The sequence below is a fragment of the Cyrtonyx montezumae genome, unplaced genomic scaffold, assembly GCF_038088225.1.
Source record: "Cyrtonyx montezumae isolate F1298 unplaced genomic scaffold, pur_monq_1.0 scaffold_2, whole genome shotgun sequence".
In the NCBI taxonomy this organism is placed as follows: domain Eukaryota; kingdom Metazoa; phylum Chordata; class Aves; order Galliformes; family Odontophoridae; genus Cyrtonyx; species Cyrtonyx montezumae.
The window spans coordinates 5,169,018-5,185,548 of record NW_027071936.1 but is presented as its reverse complement, the minus strand read 5'-3'; the positions used below and the strand labels follow the sequence as shown (position 1 = coordinate 5,185,548).

Sequence of the window (16,531 nt, the reverse complement as noted above, 5' to 3'; positions counted from 1 at the left end):
CAAACTGGTAACCACTAAATATTTTGGTTAATAAAATGTTTTTGTCTAAATAAGAAAATCAGGCTTAATTCCTGTCAACAAAAAGCACTTTGCTGAAGATGTGTCTGTTTGACTACTTCCACTGCTCAGGTTAATGCTGGTCTTTGTTTATCCTTTCCAGGCGCCTCCTTGGCATTATAACAAAAAAAGATATCCTCCGTCATATGGCCCAGACGGCAAACCAAGACCCCGCCTCAATAATGTTCAACTGAAACCCATAGCTGAGGAGAGAGAGGAAACTGAAGAGGAGGTTCGTTTGTTGAATAGCACAACACTTTAGACTGGAAGATACTTACAAAAGTCAGAAATGAGAGCTGGGTTTGAGTGTAACAGCGCTGCTGGAAATCAGGAGTTGGTCTGGGGGAATATGTGGAGAGGAGGAAGGCTGTTGGGAGCATGGGAGCTGCTGTCCTGCACTGGGTGTGTCCTGAGATGTCCAATCTACCATGATAGTGCAGTAGGAGAGCCGTGCGAGGTGGCACAATTCTCCAGCCCCAGCCTGGTACTTCAGCATCGAAGAGATGTGTTACTAGTCCCTATTTGTGAGGGATCCTTCTGAATTGAGCCATCTTATGGAGACTGAAAGGTCTTGCCCTTTTTACTGTAGAAAACTGTTGTGTTGACTCATGAAATGTATAATTATTACATCACCTTTCTACATTCCAGAAGAGCTTTATTTCTCTCTCTCCTGAGCTGTAACAAAGCCTCTTTAAATTGGTGTGCCCTTTTGAAGTAGTTGTTTCTCATATTGAGATGTACTGTGAGTTAATGAGGTTAGATCACAAGAAGGGAGGTTTTTCTTGTGCCATTAAATGTGTAAGGTTGAACATCAAGAAATGCTTGGGGTAGTACAGATCCACTGTAACTGCAGATTGAGCAGGTAATACCTTGCAAGAGCCATGCGAAACATCTTTCAGACCATCTGCTGTGATAAGAGGAAAAGTAAGCAAAGGAAATAAGTTTCAGAGAAAAATACTGGTTTTGCTGCAGAAAACATCAATAATGTGACCTGATCTTATGCAATTTTTGTATTGTCAGACACTAGGGTATATACCGATGTTGTGCAGTAAAAGTACTGCTGTTCTACTAGTTAAGAGCTGGAACAATTCTGTATACATGTATCTGGAAAAATGCATGCTATAACACTGGAGATATTTCCCCCCTGTAAAATTTAAAATTGCTCATTTTTAGTTTTTTCTTCTCCACAAATGACGTTCCACTGCTGACATGGTAGGAAGAAACGTAACTCATAACTTGCACTAATGTATATTATTTTTCTTGAAGTTTTACCATTATTTATATTTTTATGAATTAAAAAAAAATCTATTAAATACTAATTAGTTAATGTCTCACATAACTAATCACCTTTTTAATGTGATTTTATATAATAATTCATAATCCTCTGCAAGTAATGGAGGATTAGAAAATGTTTACAACTAGATGAAGGGTTTAAACAAAATCGTTTCTTTATGGTCCAACATGCATATAAGATGACTTTCAGATGTAACTTTCACTGCCGTTACCTTAAGACTTCCTTTTTCCTTTATGAGCAGGTAACTGGAACAGTAATAGTAAAAAATTTTATTTTAAAAAATCAGGGTTTTAAAATGAATAGGAAGCAACTATCGTTGTTAGGTTGCTTTAGACTTTTTTTTCTGAGTACATGGAGGTATATGTGATACATAGCCACAAAAGATGAGCAGCAGGGCAGACAGAAGCCAGTACTTGAAAGCTTGTCAGGAATTCAGAGCTGAGTGGCACCACATGTGCCAGAAAGTGAGCTGACACATTCCTAATGTCTTTCTTCTTTCAGCCACCACATTACTTTTTCTTCATTTTTTCATACCATCACTAACACATGTGGAGACAAAGGTAGCATGCTGTAAGACTACAGTAAAAAAAAAAAAGCTAAGAAATATGGTTGACAAAATATTCTACTGTATATGGTTGAATAAACTTTTGTCACTAACAATTTCACCCATAAGACTGCAAAAGTTTAAATGATTAAACAGCTAAAATCTTCATGAGAACATCTCTAAAGCTGTCGTCAAAGTTACCTCAAACATCTTTAATTCAGTCAAGTGCTCAGCATGATTTTATTTTGAAGACTGGTAACATGCTCCAAACAACATTCTGGTAGTATTGGCTAGCTCCAAAGCAGTGCCAGTGCTTCAAGTGCTCTGCTGAATTTTTGTGTTTTCAGAATATTAAACTGCCATCACCTCTTTCTCACCACTCCAACTGGAACCAGTGGAAAGCCTGATGTGTTGGTGGGCTGGTTGCAGTCAGCCTCTGTGCAGAAAGCAGGCTTGGAACTGTGACAGCTGCCAAGCAAGTCAGTGCTAGAGGTTCCAGATTTGTTCTGTTACGTTGCGTGAGCTTGCAGAAACCTTAAAAAGAGCATGGTTTGGCCCATCTGCGGAAGACAGCTCTGGAAACTGTGAGGCTGATCTCTTGTCTATTTATTTTTTGTTTGTTTTTTTCTGTAGTGGAAGGATATAAATGCACTACAGTTAAAAAAAAAATTCCTTTAAATTTCTTTGAAGCCTCTGCCATTTCTGATGGTTTCCTCATCCTAACACACTGCTGTGTAGGTAATGCCTACTGTATTAATTCGCTTCTGACCCTACCTACAGACTGCACTGTCTGGAAGACACTGCAGTTTGCACCCCTGCTGTGTTTTATAATTTGAGTATGGATCCCAAGTGCTGCATATAAAATGGTGCACCTCTGGTTACTGTTCTTACCTGCTAAGCTTTCTCTATTGACATGTAAAATGTCTCTCGTAAATACGCATTAGAAATTCATATACTGAAGTATGTATGCCTGTGCTGTTCAACAAAATTTTTCTAATGTCAAGCTTCCAGCGCCTTACTCAAGTTACTGACTTGGAAAAAAAACCATAAAGTGGTGGATGGGAGGGTGAAAGTGTCAGCATTACTTTTTTGTTGTTTGTTTTTTAAATCCATTCAGTTACTGGTTGATGAAGAATGCATTCTTTGTTAATCTGTGATGTTGCCTAGAGCTGTAGTTAATATTGATTGATCTCAGTGTTTTTATTTATAATAGTGTGGTAGAGCTGCGTATCATTACAGTAAAAAATTCTGATTACTGTGATGATGTAATCAAGCATTAAAAACTTCTGTATGACCATTTCTTGCTTTGACTGTTATGTTTTCTCAAACACTATTTATGCTGATTTTTGCATTTAATTTCCCTGAAATAAACAGCCATAAACTTTATTACATACAAAACTAGTAATAAAATCATGGATTTCTGAAGTAGATTTTTTCAGATTTGCTTCCATCATGTAATTGTAGAGTAGTTGGCTTCCTGATTCAAAGATAGGTGATGCTTTTATTGTCCAGAACGTATAAAATGGTAGTTTTTGTTAAATCCTTCTGCTTCAAAGCAGTATTGTAAGGTTGTTAAGGTGTCTGTTCCCAATGCATGTTAATGATGTATAGCACTTTGTTTTTTGGGTTTTTTTTTCAGTTAGTGTTACAGTTATTAACCTCAAATTGCGAAGGATGATACTGTAAGGTCCCCAGTTTTTCAGAGGCGTTCATATTTAAATAATTATTGGCAAGGTGAATGCTGGTGTGATTTATAGTGCACTGATATGGAATTCTTCTGTTTGGGACCTGAAAAGGGGAGGGAGGAGGATCAAATTTCTACAAATGTTCTTTTATTCTTTTAATTATAAAACAGAATTTGGTGCCCAGGAGAAGGTTCGTGTGTGCTTGTGTTTATGTTTGAATAAACAAAACATCTGTATGCTGATCAAAAGGGGCGGAGCTGTCAGATTTAGAAAAGTAGATGCAGCATGATTGAAAACTTGTGAATAGCTTTATGATTTAAAGCTTGGCCTATGCTTTTGCAGTATGTTAAACTGTGTTGTATGCTTCAAGAGCTGCTCTCAACTGCAAAGTAATGCCTTCTATGTATGATATTGGCTCATGGCACCAGAGGGCCTATGTGACAGATTGGTATCTGACACAGAAGTGTCTGTTGAGCAGAGTGATGTCGCTGAATTTCTCCATGAGGGAAAAAACAGCACCCATTAACATTAGTGATGGAGCACAAACAGATGTGAACACAGGCAGTGGGTGGTGCTTCAGCAGTGATGACAGTGCCTGGGTCACCTCCACTGGTGCAGCTCTTACAAGCAGGGCACTATTCCTTGGTGTGTGTGTACTACTGGACAGAGTGCTGCAGCAGGAGCTGTGCCCAGGAGTAAGGGAAGGCTGTACTGCTCAGTGCGTTAGCCTGAGAGTGACAACGGCCACTGCAACAACACAGAAGGGCAATGATTTCTTATTAATGTGCATCTTGTCCTAAGTCACTTTGGTTCTATTTTAATAAATGCAAAATACAGAAAATATTGGAAAACAGCATCGATGTAATAAGGTATAAAATGTCATTCCGTTGGATTTTCTAATGTAGCATTGTTAGCTAGCTCAGGAGTGAGAGCGAGGCTGGTGCCTAAGTGCCCATGGCAGAAGGGAAAGCTGTGCTGTCTCAGCGTGATGTGTGGGGGGGAGGAATGTGCACAGCCACCACCAGCAGTTGCTAGGGCAGGCAAGAGATGGCTGGTCCTTAGGAAAGCTTTATTAACTGCACAGAACACATTTCCACATGGAAAAATAGCACAGAACAAAGAAACCAGCCCCAGGCCCGCAGTGTGAGCGCAGCCCCAGTGCTGCCCTGGCTCAGGCTGCCAGGCGGTCCAGGCCCTCCTGCCTGCGGTCTGCCAGGTGTGCCTCGATCACCTCAGCAAAGAGGTCCCTCTTCAGCAGGCTGTAGGCGAGCGGCAGCAGCTGGGCCACAGTCTTGTGGAAGTACTGTGGGAGAGAACAGCAGGCTAAGCCCAAGGGGCAAGCGTCAACCCCCCCACACCCCTCTCCCCCAGGGCTGAGGTCGCTTTATCTTGGGCTGCAGTGTTTCACAGCAAGTTTATGAGTGGCTGATGCCACACAGTGAGAAACAGAGAACAAAAGGTGGGGTCCCTGCAATTCAAAGTAGCCACTGCCAAGCCTTAGACTTCCTGCAGCTGTAATCCCTTCTAATTGAGGAGGCAGTGGTTAATAATAAGAAGTGTTACATGTAATCTTTACATGTGATTAAGTGCAGTTGAGTTCAACACAGAACAGCCTAAGCAAGCCAATTACCAGGGAGCCAGAAATAGACTCTTGGACACAGGCAAATGACCCAGAGTCAATTTTTTTTAATATGACTCATTGTCATATGCACATCAAATCACAGAAGTGCCATTTAAATTCTTTTGACCTGTAGGATCATATAAGCAGTTGCAAATTTAACATGAAATAGTGTCACAAATATGAATTCTTGGCAGTTCTCACAGATTACCCATGTAGACTTCCATAACTCCTAGCACTGAGAATGTAGTAATGGTTTGGAATAAAAATCTATGATATGTAACCCCTTGATCTACACATAAAATAATGCATAATTGCAAAAAGCATGGCTGCTGTAGTACTTACATGTGACCCATAACAGAAAAGGTCCATACCCAGTTCATATCCCATTCCATAGTCACATTCATCATTAGCAAACTGAACATAGGTGAGCATTTCTTGAAGGGGTGCAAAGGCCTTCAGTCTCTCATCATCAGTAGGAGCATCAACAATGGCCTTACATATTTTTTTAAGATTAGCTACAAAAATAAAAACAGAAATACTTCATGTTTACTTTGACGCAGTATTATCTATTTAGCTTCTGTGAAAATCCCCATGGGTCACAACCAAAGATTAACTGGACACAGCCTGAGCTACTGGTAAAAAAGTTTCCCCCTTCACAGCTCCGTCTTATTCCATACCCATCTAATCTGTTTCCCCTTCAGAGATGGGTATTCATGTACTGAACTTGCACCATGGAACTGACTGAAGTTAGAACAACACCAGAAGAGGCAGAATGAGAAATAATACCCAAAATCCCTGAATGCATATCAGTTCTTTTGAAATATTTCCTGTGCAGCTGTGTCATCATAGCAGGGCAGTCTAGACAATGACTTCAGGAGTTATTACTTCAGATGTAGACATTTTACTGATTCTTACTGGATTTATTAAAAACAAAAAAGGGTATATTACAGTGATTAAAACTTCAGCCATTTACTCCCAGCTGCTCATATTCTTCAGGTAGAAAATACGACTGCAGTTTGTTTTTTGCAGACTAGATATGACTGGAGGCTGCCTAATGAAAGTGCAAGATACTTACCATTTGTTTCAGGAAGCTCTCTGTATCCAACATCATTTTTGTCTACAGGAACAACCAGGCCTGCTCCATGAAACGTTTTGGTAACCACCTAAATAAAGAGCCAAGAAACTCTTAAGTGAATACTAGGACATAAAACCATTCACTACATTAAAGCAACATTAGCACCTGACTTCTGGTGGTCAAGCCAAATGCAGTGCCTAGCCTAGGCTCAAGGACATCATCTTAAACTATGCAGCAGCTACTTCTAAGCACTGAAGTTGAACGTAACTGGAAACTCACTGAAACAAACTTCATTGCAGTTCTTGAAATCTAGGAATCCTTGTATTCACTCGCTGCCAAAATTATTTCTGATAGGTATTCAGAAAATAGATGATAAATCCAGTTATTAATAGATATCATCCTTCACGTTACTGTTCGTAGAGCATCTTCTATAGGAGGCAGTTATCTCTACGTTCCCCATTTGTTTCAGTTTTTAAATTATTTCCCCTGTTGGTTGACTTTATTTTTTTTTTATCCCTTTAATGCCTCACTTGCCAAGCTATTGTTTAGAAGAATAAAGCATTTAAATTTAATCCTATTATGTGGAAGTTATATTAATCTTCCCTGTCCTGAAATTTAATCTCTATAAAATTTGTAAGTGATGCTTCTTTACTGAATAGAAGGAGACCAAAGAAAGGAAAGGGAAAGAAGGGAAAATCAGGCAAGTAAACAGGAGGAAAAATATCAGGAAAACCGTACTTTCTTATCTCTCTGTTTCATCTTCATGGTTTTTTGTTCCAGAGAATAACCCAATTCTTTTGCTGTTCTTGTTAGTTTTTCTTCTATGTCTTTCAAAACAGCATTTTTATTTTTATCAGTCACTTCCTTACGTTTTTTTGACAAAAAAAATCTGTAAACAGAAGAAACGTCTTAAAAGAGCTTAGCAGAAAACTAATACCCTTCTAATCACTGCACCTCTGAATCTTATAATGAAGGTTAGCAGTCATGGGTTTATTTATACACAGACTTAGCAATGCAGGCTTCTTAAAAGCTAGAACAAAAGCAAGAGTCTGGCACAGAGCGTACTCTGGTATCTCTATTATAATGCACTTAATGCAGTCTACAGGTGCTGAAGATTCTCATGAACTTAACTGTTCATCCTGTTACCTGAAGAATTTAGTTTACTGCTTCAGTGCCTCATACACTCTTTGTCATCCAGTTCATGCACATAAATACATACTTATGAGTTTCATCACAGTGCTACTTAAACAAATGTCAATTATTAACTCTGCACTACGTAAAACTTCTTTACAGGAGTTTTTCTTAGTATGCTTTCACTTACTGACATGCATCTGTACTTAGAGAGCTTTCCACTTTTAACTGACAGGTCATGAAACAAGAGTACTCACATTTGCATTAAGTTCGTGACCAGGTAAAGCTTTGTGAATGATACTGAATTATATGTCCATGCCCCAGCTCAGAAACAGGGCTTCCTGTAGTTACTCTTTCTATAGTATAAAGTGTTTTTTTAAGTGTGCAAGAAAAAAAGCTAGATCTTACTCATTGAGATGCTTTATTCTTTACCTATGAAGTATTCTGACACATTAAGTAGGCAGTTTTTTCTTAAGAGACTATCCCTTGTAGTCATTCCAATATATTTCAACATTCAGACAACTAACTTTTGCATTCTATTTCATTGGAAAACATTTTCAAGATGCCTATGGAAGTTTTTCAGAGCAGTTTAAAGCTTGCTATCAGAACAGTGAGTAAGGGAGGGGGTTTTTTATTAAGAAAAAGACATAGTAAGATAGCTACATTATTAGTAGTTAGTTTGCTATACAACTTTTAATAAATAAAAAGTAATTATGAACCTTACTTGACTGCAGCGAATACATTATCACCAACTTGAGAAATCAGACAGTTCTTCCTAGCTTCATTTGCACCAACCCACACTGGAAGTTCATCTGGCACATCCCTGTTTATGAAAAAGTACATACAAATGCTCAAGCTGTGTCCATTTCTCCTGTTCGAAAGTGAGATGAATTTCTCTCCTTGCCCTGCTGCCATCTTCAGAAAGCTAACAAAAATAACATTAGCAATATTAGATAGCTGTAGAACCTTAGAGTATGGCTTTGAAAGGAACTCTTATCACTACACACAGAGAATACAGGTTCCCCTTATAAAAAAAATAATAATAAAAAGTCAAGCATTATGAAATAAGTATTACGGTAAAAACTAAAGACCAATGAGTGAAGATGTTCTGGATGATTTGGTGGAGGGGGGAAGTTTAATAAATATTAGATCTTGTTTTCAACATCTTCAATCTTCTTTTAATAAAGTATCAACCCGCATGTTAACACCCTACTACAGAAGACAAATGATAATGCAGTTCTCAAATCCTGTCTAATGGAAAACAAAGTTGAGAAAAAAAGTTACATGCGATTATATTAGCATATATTCAATTAAATACCTGAAATATCCCATGTGATACTGTGTTTTGCTATCCCCAACAAGTATAGTTTGGAATTCAGGGGGATCATAGAAGAATCTCCAGTGAAGGCTGAAGTTCACATCTGCTGATTTTGCTTTTTTGTGTTTGCCAGCAAGAATGTCATATGGTCCGACCAGTGTAAGCCCAACACTTGACGCAAGTGCATCTGAAAAGCAGAGTGTGAACTGTTTTACTATCTTGCAGGTGCTGAGGTAAACTGAGACATTCCTGTGTCACTCGGGTATCATAGGCCTCCACAGATCCAGTCAGATGTGCTGTTTACCAGGTGAGGAAAGCTGAGATGATCTCCTGTTCGGACAGATTTAATTCAAGAGCTAGATTTTTTTTTTTCATACTAAAACAAAGTATCATTTCTGGAGCCCCTAAAGACACCATATCCTCTTACAATAAGATCAATTTTGGTAAGTTGAAGTTTGGGTTGATATGAGGAAGCTTTAATCCCACATTTTAGATGCGCTTGCAAGAAAGGCAGAATTAGGCAATGTTTAGTCCCTTTGTATTACATAATGTTATTTCAGAAAGCTTGAAGCTGACTGACATCCTTGTGAGCAGCCCCAGCGTTCTTGTTTATACTTACAGAACTATCTTGCATCTATATCTAAAACAGAGGAGTATGAGGATGCCCCCATAGCCCCATCCACCTCCCTTCCAGCTGTCAGAAAAGGTAAAAGGCAGAAACCATTTACAATTGCACAGCCTACCACTTGGTTTCTCAGGATCTAACTCCTCACAAAACTTCCAAAACTGGTAGAAGTCCTCAGGCAGCCTCAGCTGATAGCACATCTCTGCTTCCTGCTGGAGAGCACCGGGTGCCTCTGCCTGGCCTGACCGTCTCTTCTTGACGTCCCCATTTTTGTCGCACTGCAGACATGGAAAGAAAAGCACACCTAGCTGCGTCCTGATGATTTCACTGAAGAAATCTGCAAAGCATACACGTGGATGGGAGCGTCTCTTCTGCAGAGCTCCTCACCAGTGCCTTTCCTCAGACCTGTACTCACACACACAAAACCACCGTTGTGATGTGCCCTTAGGGGTTGATCAAGGACTACGCAATCTTACTGTTTCACCTCGCACTATTACAAAACGCCCGTTTCCAATTACACGGCAGCTCGCCTCCAAGAAACCCCACGTCTGACAAGCATAGAGGTGTGACGGCCACGCGGCCAGCCCTCCCAGCCGGAGCCGCGCTGCTGTTTACCGAGGGCCGGCTGCAGCACGGTCGCTAGTCGGGCCCAGGGGCTCGCGCCCGCCCTCTTGCCCGTCCCTCAGGCCCTGAACGCCCGCGCGCTCCCCAGCGCTCACCTGCTCTCCCGCCGGCTCCGCGGAGCCCGGCCGCCGCTTCCCGCCACCTGTCATGCTCCCGCCGTCCGCATCGCGCCTCGCCTCGCCCCGCCCCTTCCGGGGTCACTCGCGGCGCCTCCGCGCGTGCGTACGCCGTGACCCCGTGACCGCGGGCTGGCTCCGCCGTGAGAGGCCGTGCGGGGGAGCTGCGGTGGGCAACCAATGAGAAGGCTGCAGGCGGGTCACGTGCCTCGCTCTTCAGAAGTTGATCGCCGTCCGTTTTGTGCTTTCTTGAGTGTACTGCTGACGCGCTTCGCGTGGGAAGTTTGGGCGGCAAAAGCCATGGCACGGGAGGTGGGAGCAGCCGGTTAGACACAGGCTTCTGCTGCTCTGCCTCACAGAAGTTGCTGGGCAAGGCCTCCTCCCCCTGTTGTGAGGGCTGTTGTTTGTTGATTTAATGCTTGCACGTTAAATCCTACACACAAGTAGTAGTCCAAATAGTAGAAGTCCAAATGTAGAACCTTAGTTAAGGGATGGATTGTGTTTCGTAATATGAGGCTAAGTGGAACAAAGATGCGAAAGCTCCCTGACTAACCACGAACCCAGCTTTCTTCTGAGAAGCATGGGGAATGTTGCCCTGAGGTTTCTCTTCTGTTACTGGAATTGCTGTCACTGTAGAATTGCTGTCACTGTAATTTCTCTCATACCAGACCTCACCAGTAGTGGAAGCTAGCTGAAATGGCACCTGAAGGAATGATTTTCCCCAGCAGCTTGGTGGAGGTGTCTTGGGTCTTAATACTTAAGGGAACAAAGGTTTATCACCCCTCGCTTTCTATCGATTATCCATTATGTAGTAGCTTAACCAAATTCTAACCTCACGCAGTGAAATGGTGCATGACACCAAAGGTGCTTGTATTTCCCACTTCAATGTTAAATCTAATGAGTATTAAGTTCTGCCATCCATTGCCGTTTCAGGGTCGGCTTTTCCTGATTGCAGGTGAAGTTAATTAAGGAATTAGTTGTTATTCATCAGATATTAAAAAAGCAAGGAACTTTGAAGAACCAAGGCAAAGCTACATAATACTAGCCATGTTGATGTTCTGTGCCATACAGGGTAGCTTTTCAGGACACAGCCTTAAGGAATTAATTTCTTAATTAACGTCACCTCATTAAGCTCTACAGATGCTTTGCAAGCCTTCTTACCTGTTTTTACTAAAATAAAGTTCCAACCATTCTCAGTTCCACAAATAAAATACTTCTAAGCTGAAGATGAGTGTGACATAAGAGGCTCAAATGTGCCTCGTGACAGCCTGTAGTTTTAGGCGTGTGTTCCTGCCATGTTAATCTTCTGCTACAAAACAAGTGAAGGAAGTCATTGTGAAAGCTACATTTTGAGTCAGGAGGAAGGGAGAACCTTTTCACAAGTGGAAAATCCCGAAAACCTCAGTTCCCCTGCTCAGCTACAGAGGCAAATGAAGCTATTCTGCACAGACAGTCTGTGCTCGGGTGCTCCAGAGTTGCGAGAGTGGAGTTCCCTGCAAGGCATGATATAATCTGCTCCACATTACCTATTTCGTTGCGTGATACATATAGTTCATCTATTTTTCTGTACTCTTTATACAACTTATGGGGCCATATATTCAGGCTATATTTTAAGGTAATTTACAGGGTACCTTAGTAGTAAGGAGTAGGTGTGTGCGGTCTTCTCATTTGTCTCCACAATGCGCTCATGACTCAACCATGCAATATAAACTTTTGCAGAGGAACATGCTACTGCACATCACTTGCCACAAGAGGGAGCCATTAAAAAAAAAAAAAAAGCCCATTACTGGCCGAGCTGGTGTCCTTGTATGCCATTCAGTGTTCAGCTCCTTCGGGAGAAAGCCTGTTTCTTAGCTTTGCATAATTTAATCTTTCTTTAAGCAGTCCTAGCACATGTACTTAGTGTGTTTGATTTTTGCTTGTCAGCTGTTTAGTGTGGTTGTATAGATATACTGTGAAACTATATACATTTAATTTGTTTTTAACATTACAGTTTTAGTGAAGGTCTGGTTTTTAATGATTTATTTTACAGAATTACCAGTGTTAAATTATAGTTGTCTAACATTTTGGCTTATCTGAGTTGTATATAAAATAAATAACATAGCCAATATATGTAAGTAACAAAACTTTTATTAAAATTTATTTTTATTAATAAAAACAAGAGGGCAACAAAACTAGTCTATATAACTAGTGGGTTGGACATGTACACCTTAAATAATACCTAGATCACACAGAGCCACTGGTCCTAGCATTATTAGTTTCCACATGGCAGCTCCATGTTTTCAAGTTCAGAGAAGGACATGTCCTTCCTTCCATCAAAAATAAGGATGAACAAGAACTGTGGTGTACGCAGTCAGTGTAAACGATGAGGGATCTGCCTCCGAGAAAGTTGTGAGTGAGCGGTGCTGCAGCAGACTGCAAAGACACAGTGCCTGTGCTGAGTCACCACCTCACTGCAGCCTGTGCTGGTAGGTTGTCCTAGGTTGCTGCCAGCTCTCCTTGTAGTTCTGTGAGGTAGGCTGCATACGTCAGGATGAATGAGAGAAGAAAACACAGTGGGAGGAGGAGAAAAAAAATCTTGTCACTGGAATAAAACTCATAAGGACGTTGCAAGCCATCTATTTCCTGAGAAATCCTAGAGGCTTCATGTTGCTTTGTATTGGGAATGCTTAGAATAATACAACTTGGATGAAGATAGAAGTAAATGGTTGTGAAGGGCTTGAAGTCACATTTACATTTACATTTAGTGTAGTGTCGTGGTTTTATGATTTTTGGTATTGGCATTCCACATCACAACATCATGTAGTGCATTGAGAATTAAAGAGTTAATGCTCCAGATACGCATAGTTATGGGTATACCTGTCTCAGAAGAGAAGAGCTATGTACCCCAGAGGACTTTGTGTTGCCTTGTATTTTTATGTTTTTCCACTCAGAGGGAAAGATAGAAACTGTCTGCGTGTCACGAGACACTCTCTTTCCTTTCTGATCGACCCAGCAGTTGGGTGTGCCGGGGAGTCTCCGCTCCACCAACGACGCACCCCGAGAAGATGGTTCCCTTGTCTTTTATACAGTGTCTTATTTAAAATTCCCTGAAGTCCCCTCCTCTTTATGGTCAATCGTTTTATCCTTCTACGCTTGTGTGGCCAGTCGCTAGGGGGTCGCACATTCCTTCAGGTGGTCTTTGGGATGTAGGCTGTTTGTCTTCCTTAATGCCCTCTGATTCATCCCTCGGTGCACTCCAGGCCGGTCTTGCAAGATCTGTCTTTGAAATGCTTATCTCTGCCACCCCTTGGTTTGAGGAATGCACCTTCTGGGCTCCGTTTTGCAGGGTTAGTGTTTGAGATGCAGATAGACTTCTGTTGTTAGTTTATCCTTCCATGCCTTACAAGGAAATTTTACTCCTTTAATCAGTTTTATCTGCTGATTGTATTTAAAGGTGTTGTATCAGTATCTTTGTGTCTTTTGACTCGAATCACATTCACGTGTTTTATATTGAGGAGGACAATATTATGAAGATCCTTTCCTGCTTGAAATCCCATACCTCCAAGTAATTGTAATAATAGTGGTAAAACATACATGGTTCTGTTCCTTTTTCTAATACTTTGCTTTTATTTCATCTCTTTCTTTATTGGAAAACTGACAAAAATTAGGCTTCTTTGTTAATTTTCAGAAAGCTTTATCCTTAGGATTGTGATTTAGGGACCCAGAATAACACATGTATCTGCTACACTCTGTGCTTATAACAGCCTTCAATTAAAGTTGGGAAGTATTATGCCACTTCCTACAGAATATAAATAAAAGTACTATTAATTCTGTTCCCAGACAGTATTGCCAACCTCAGAACAAAGCTAACATGGAGAGCATCAATCATAGAATCATAGAATGGCTTGGGTTGGAAGGAACCCCAAGGATCATCAACTTCCAAATTCCTGCTACTGGCAGGGTCACCATCCTCCAGATCTGGTACTAGACCAGGTTGCCCAGGGCTCCATCCAACCTGCTCTTGAACACCTCCAGGGATAGAGTATCCACAGCCTCTCTGGGCAGCCTGTTCCAGCACCTCACCACTCTCTGTAAAGAACTTCCCCCTGACATCCAATCTAAACCTTTCCTCCTTGAGATTAGAATCAGTCTGTAAATATGTCTTGTAAAATACTCTCCCCATATTTTTTTATCATCAAGTTTCAAAGACCACATTTGACATCATCATTTCCATATTTTAGTTCAGTAAGTTACTAGGTGTCTTTAATATAAGTATCTCTGATCGGCTCAGGAAGATGACTTCATTGTCTCTGTTGAGTGGCCTCATAAAGTGCATGTGTGAATTCTTGTCTCTTCAGAATCTGAGAGAATGGCAACGTCTCGCCACCCCTCAAAACACTTCTGAACTCTGGGCAAAATATAAGCTCAACAAGTCGTTTGTGCAGCAATCTAATTCTGTGCTCTATTTGCATGGATTTTTGGAAGGGACAGAGAAGAGGAGGAAGGCTCAAGAACCAATGTCTTCCTAAGAAAGAAGTTAGCAACGTTTTCCTAGGAGTGAAATATTAACCCTCAAGCAGATGTCCAAAGTGATTCTGTGAATCAAGCTGGTGAAATGACTCCAATGCTTTTAGTTTGCAATGGAGCATATCATGTACAGGCTGCTATACTCTTGGCCACAGTGCCACTGAAATTAGCCAGGGATGTCAGCAATCGATTTGGTCTCTTGTACACTGTCAGAAAGATTTTTGATTATCTGTTTCTCAAAAACAGTTGTACCTTTCCATAGGGGGTTGTACTGAGTCGGACTGGGAGGAAACATCCACTCCAATTAAAAAGTTTTTAGAGGGAGGGAAATCCTGCCATGGTACCTGAGTCACCAAGCTCACATCAGCATCTTTTTTCTGTTTTGTGTTGACTTGATACTTCCTGTGCTGCCACTAACATGTATGGCTTCCTATGCTCTTAGAAATGTGGAAAATTGTTCTGGGTTTCTAGCTGCCTTGAAGTGGATGACTTTTACCAGAAAATTAGGGTAGAACTAAGAGATACAAATACTCATGATCTTTCAAAACAGTTTATCTGAGCCAAGCTTTGTGCCACAGAATTTTTGTTTTAATTAAAATAATAATTCCAAGATATTACCAGTCACGATTGTAAAGAAAGCCTTAAAACTATCTTGCAGGCTTGCGTATATGACATCATTCAAAAAGCTATTCCTGAGCAGATCTTTTTATTCCATAGTTAGCACAATTTTCTCATATTTAGCTTTACCCATTTTCAATGTGAATTAAGCCGAGCAAGAGTGTAGCAGTTTGGGAAGCAAAATCTAAATCCAGCCTCCTGAAAAATGCCTTCCTGTATCCCAAGACAGCATGCCTGTTAGCTTACAGGATGGTTTGAAGAAGGGAGATGAGGATTAATGATCCCAAACCAATTGCTAGCCCAAATTGGTGACATTGTTAGCGTGGTTGCTAGTAATAAGCAATACAAAAGATATTTAATACAAATTTACAAGTATGTATTGTGGACTCTATAGTTCAGCTTTCAACTGAAACATGCAATAATTTATCAATAAGGGCAAGGGAAAATATTTGCCTCTTGTAGATAGAAGTTGTTGTTAATTAGTCAGTCAAGCACAGGGCCTAATACCTCATCTAGCAAACAGGTATTTTTTAGTTCCACAGGAACTAAACAGAGCTTATTTTAGAAAGGGAAAATGGTCTTTTGACTTACTGGATTAGGAGGAAACAAAATATGTGAAGACAAGAAATCCAGCAGAGTAACTTGACATGCCGATGAGTTATGTCAAGCAGATATTCCTTTTATTACAGCACTGGGTAGATGGGGATGGCTCAACAAACATGCACACCAAGGAAAGCCACAACTACACATTTATAGGCATGATGTATACATATTCATCACATTTCCAATAAATCGCTTACATATGCATTGAATGTTTCCCCTTCCTGAGCATGCATCCCAGCATGTGGAGAGGGTCTCTGGGCCCACCTGGTGATATCCTTGTGAAACCTTTAGGGGGTTGCATTGTGTCTCAACAGTAATTCGTCTTCAGGGACTCCCCCACTGAGTTGCAAACAGCAACTCCACTCATCTTCTCTGAACACTCCACTGTGTTGTAAACAGCAACCCTACCCATCATTGTGTTGTCCTTCTCTTCATGGGATCACCTTCCCCCCCCCCCCCCCCCCATTCTCCCCCAAGACTGAGTTGCTAACAGCAGCTCTACTTGTCTTCACTTACCTTCCTTCCTAAAGTTATGTTTCCACCAGCGGTGAGTCCTGGTTTAAACAACTCTATACAAGTCTCCTTGATTCAATTGCATTAGAGCTGGGGAAAAATGCAGATCTTGGGATGTACAAAAAGCCAGTTTGGAACAAAGGTTCCTGGAAGGCAGGAACACTTGCCCCACACACTGCATTTGCTAAGTTCTGAGAC

At 40.9% G+C, this 16,531-nt stretch overlaps 2 protein-coding genes across 10 annotated transcripts in view; one reads left to right on the top strand and one right to left on the bottom strand.

Annotated features, from left to right (window-relative positions):
- CLCN3 (chloride voltage-gated channel 3) overlaps positions 1-2,807 on the top strand; it is a 52,852-nt gene extending 50,045 nt beyond the window's left edge. For all 9 annotated transcript variants that reach the window (XM_065736283.1, XM_065736274.1, XM_065736279.1 and 6 more), the window contains one exon: positions 161-2,807. In XM_065736283.1, the coding sequence (XP_065592355.1) occupies positions 161-319 (159 nt within the window). In that variant the 3' untranslated portion in view covers positions 320-2,807. The remainder of the gene's footprint in view (positions 1-160) is intronic.
- A 1,823-nt stretch (positions 2,808-4,630) lies between these two features.
- Positions 4,631-10,166, bottom strand: LOC136048596 (histone PARylation factor 1). The gene is made up of 8 exons (XM_065736273.1): positions 10,070-10,166; positions 9,469-9,628; positions 8,726-8,912; positions 8,132-8,230; positions 7,015-7,165; positions 6,277-6,364; positions 5,544-5,716; positions 4,631-4,883 (listed from the first exon to the last, which is right to left on the bottom strand). The coding sequence occupies exons 1-8, from the start codon at positions 10,121-10,123 to the stop codon at positions 4,752-4,754; spliced, it is 1,044 nt and encodes a 347-aa protein (XP_065592345.1). The 5' UTR covers positions 10,124-10,166; the 3' UTR covers positions 4,631-4,751.
- Positions 10,167-16,531: the final 6,365 nt, after the last annotated feature.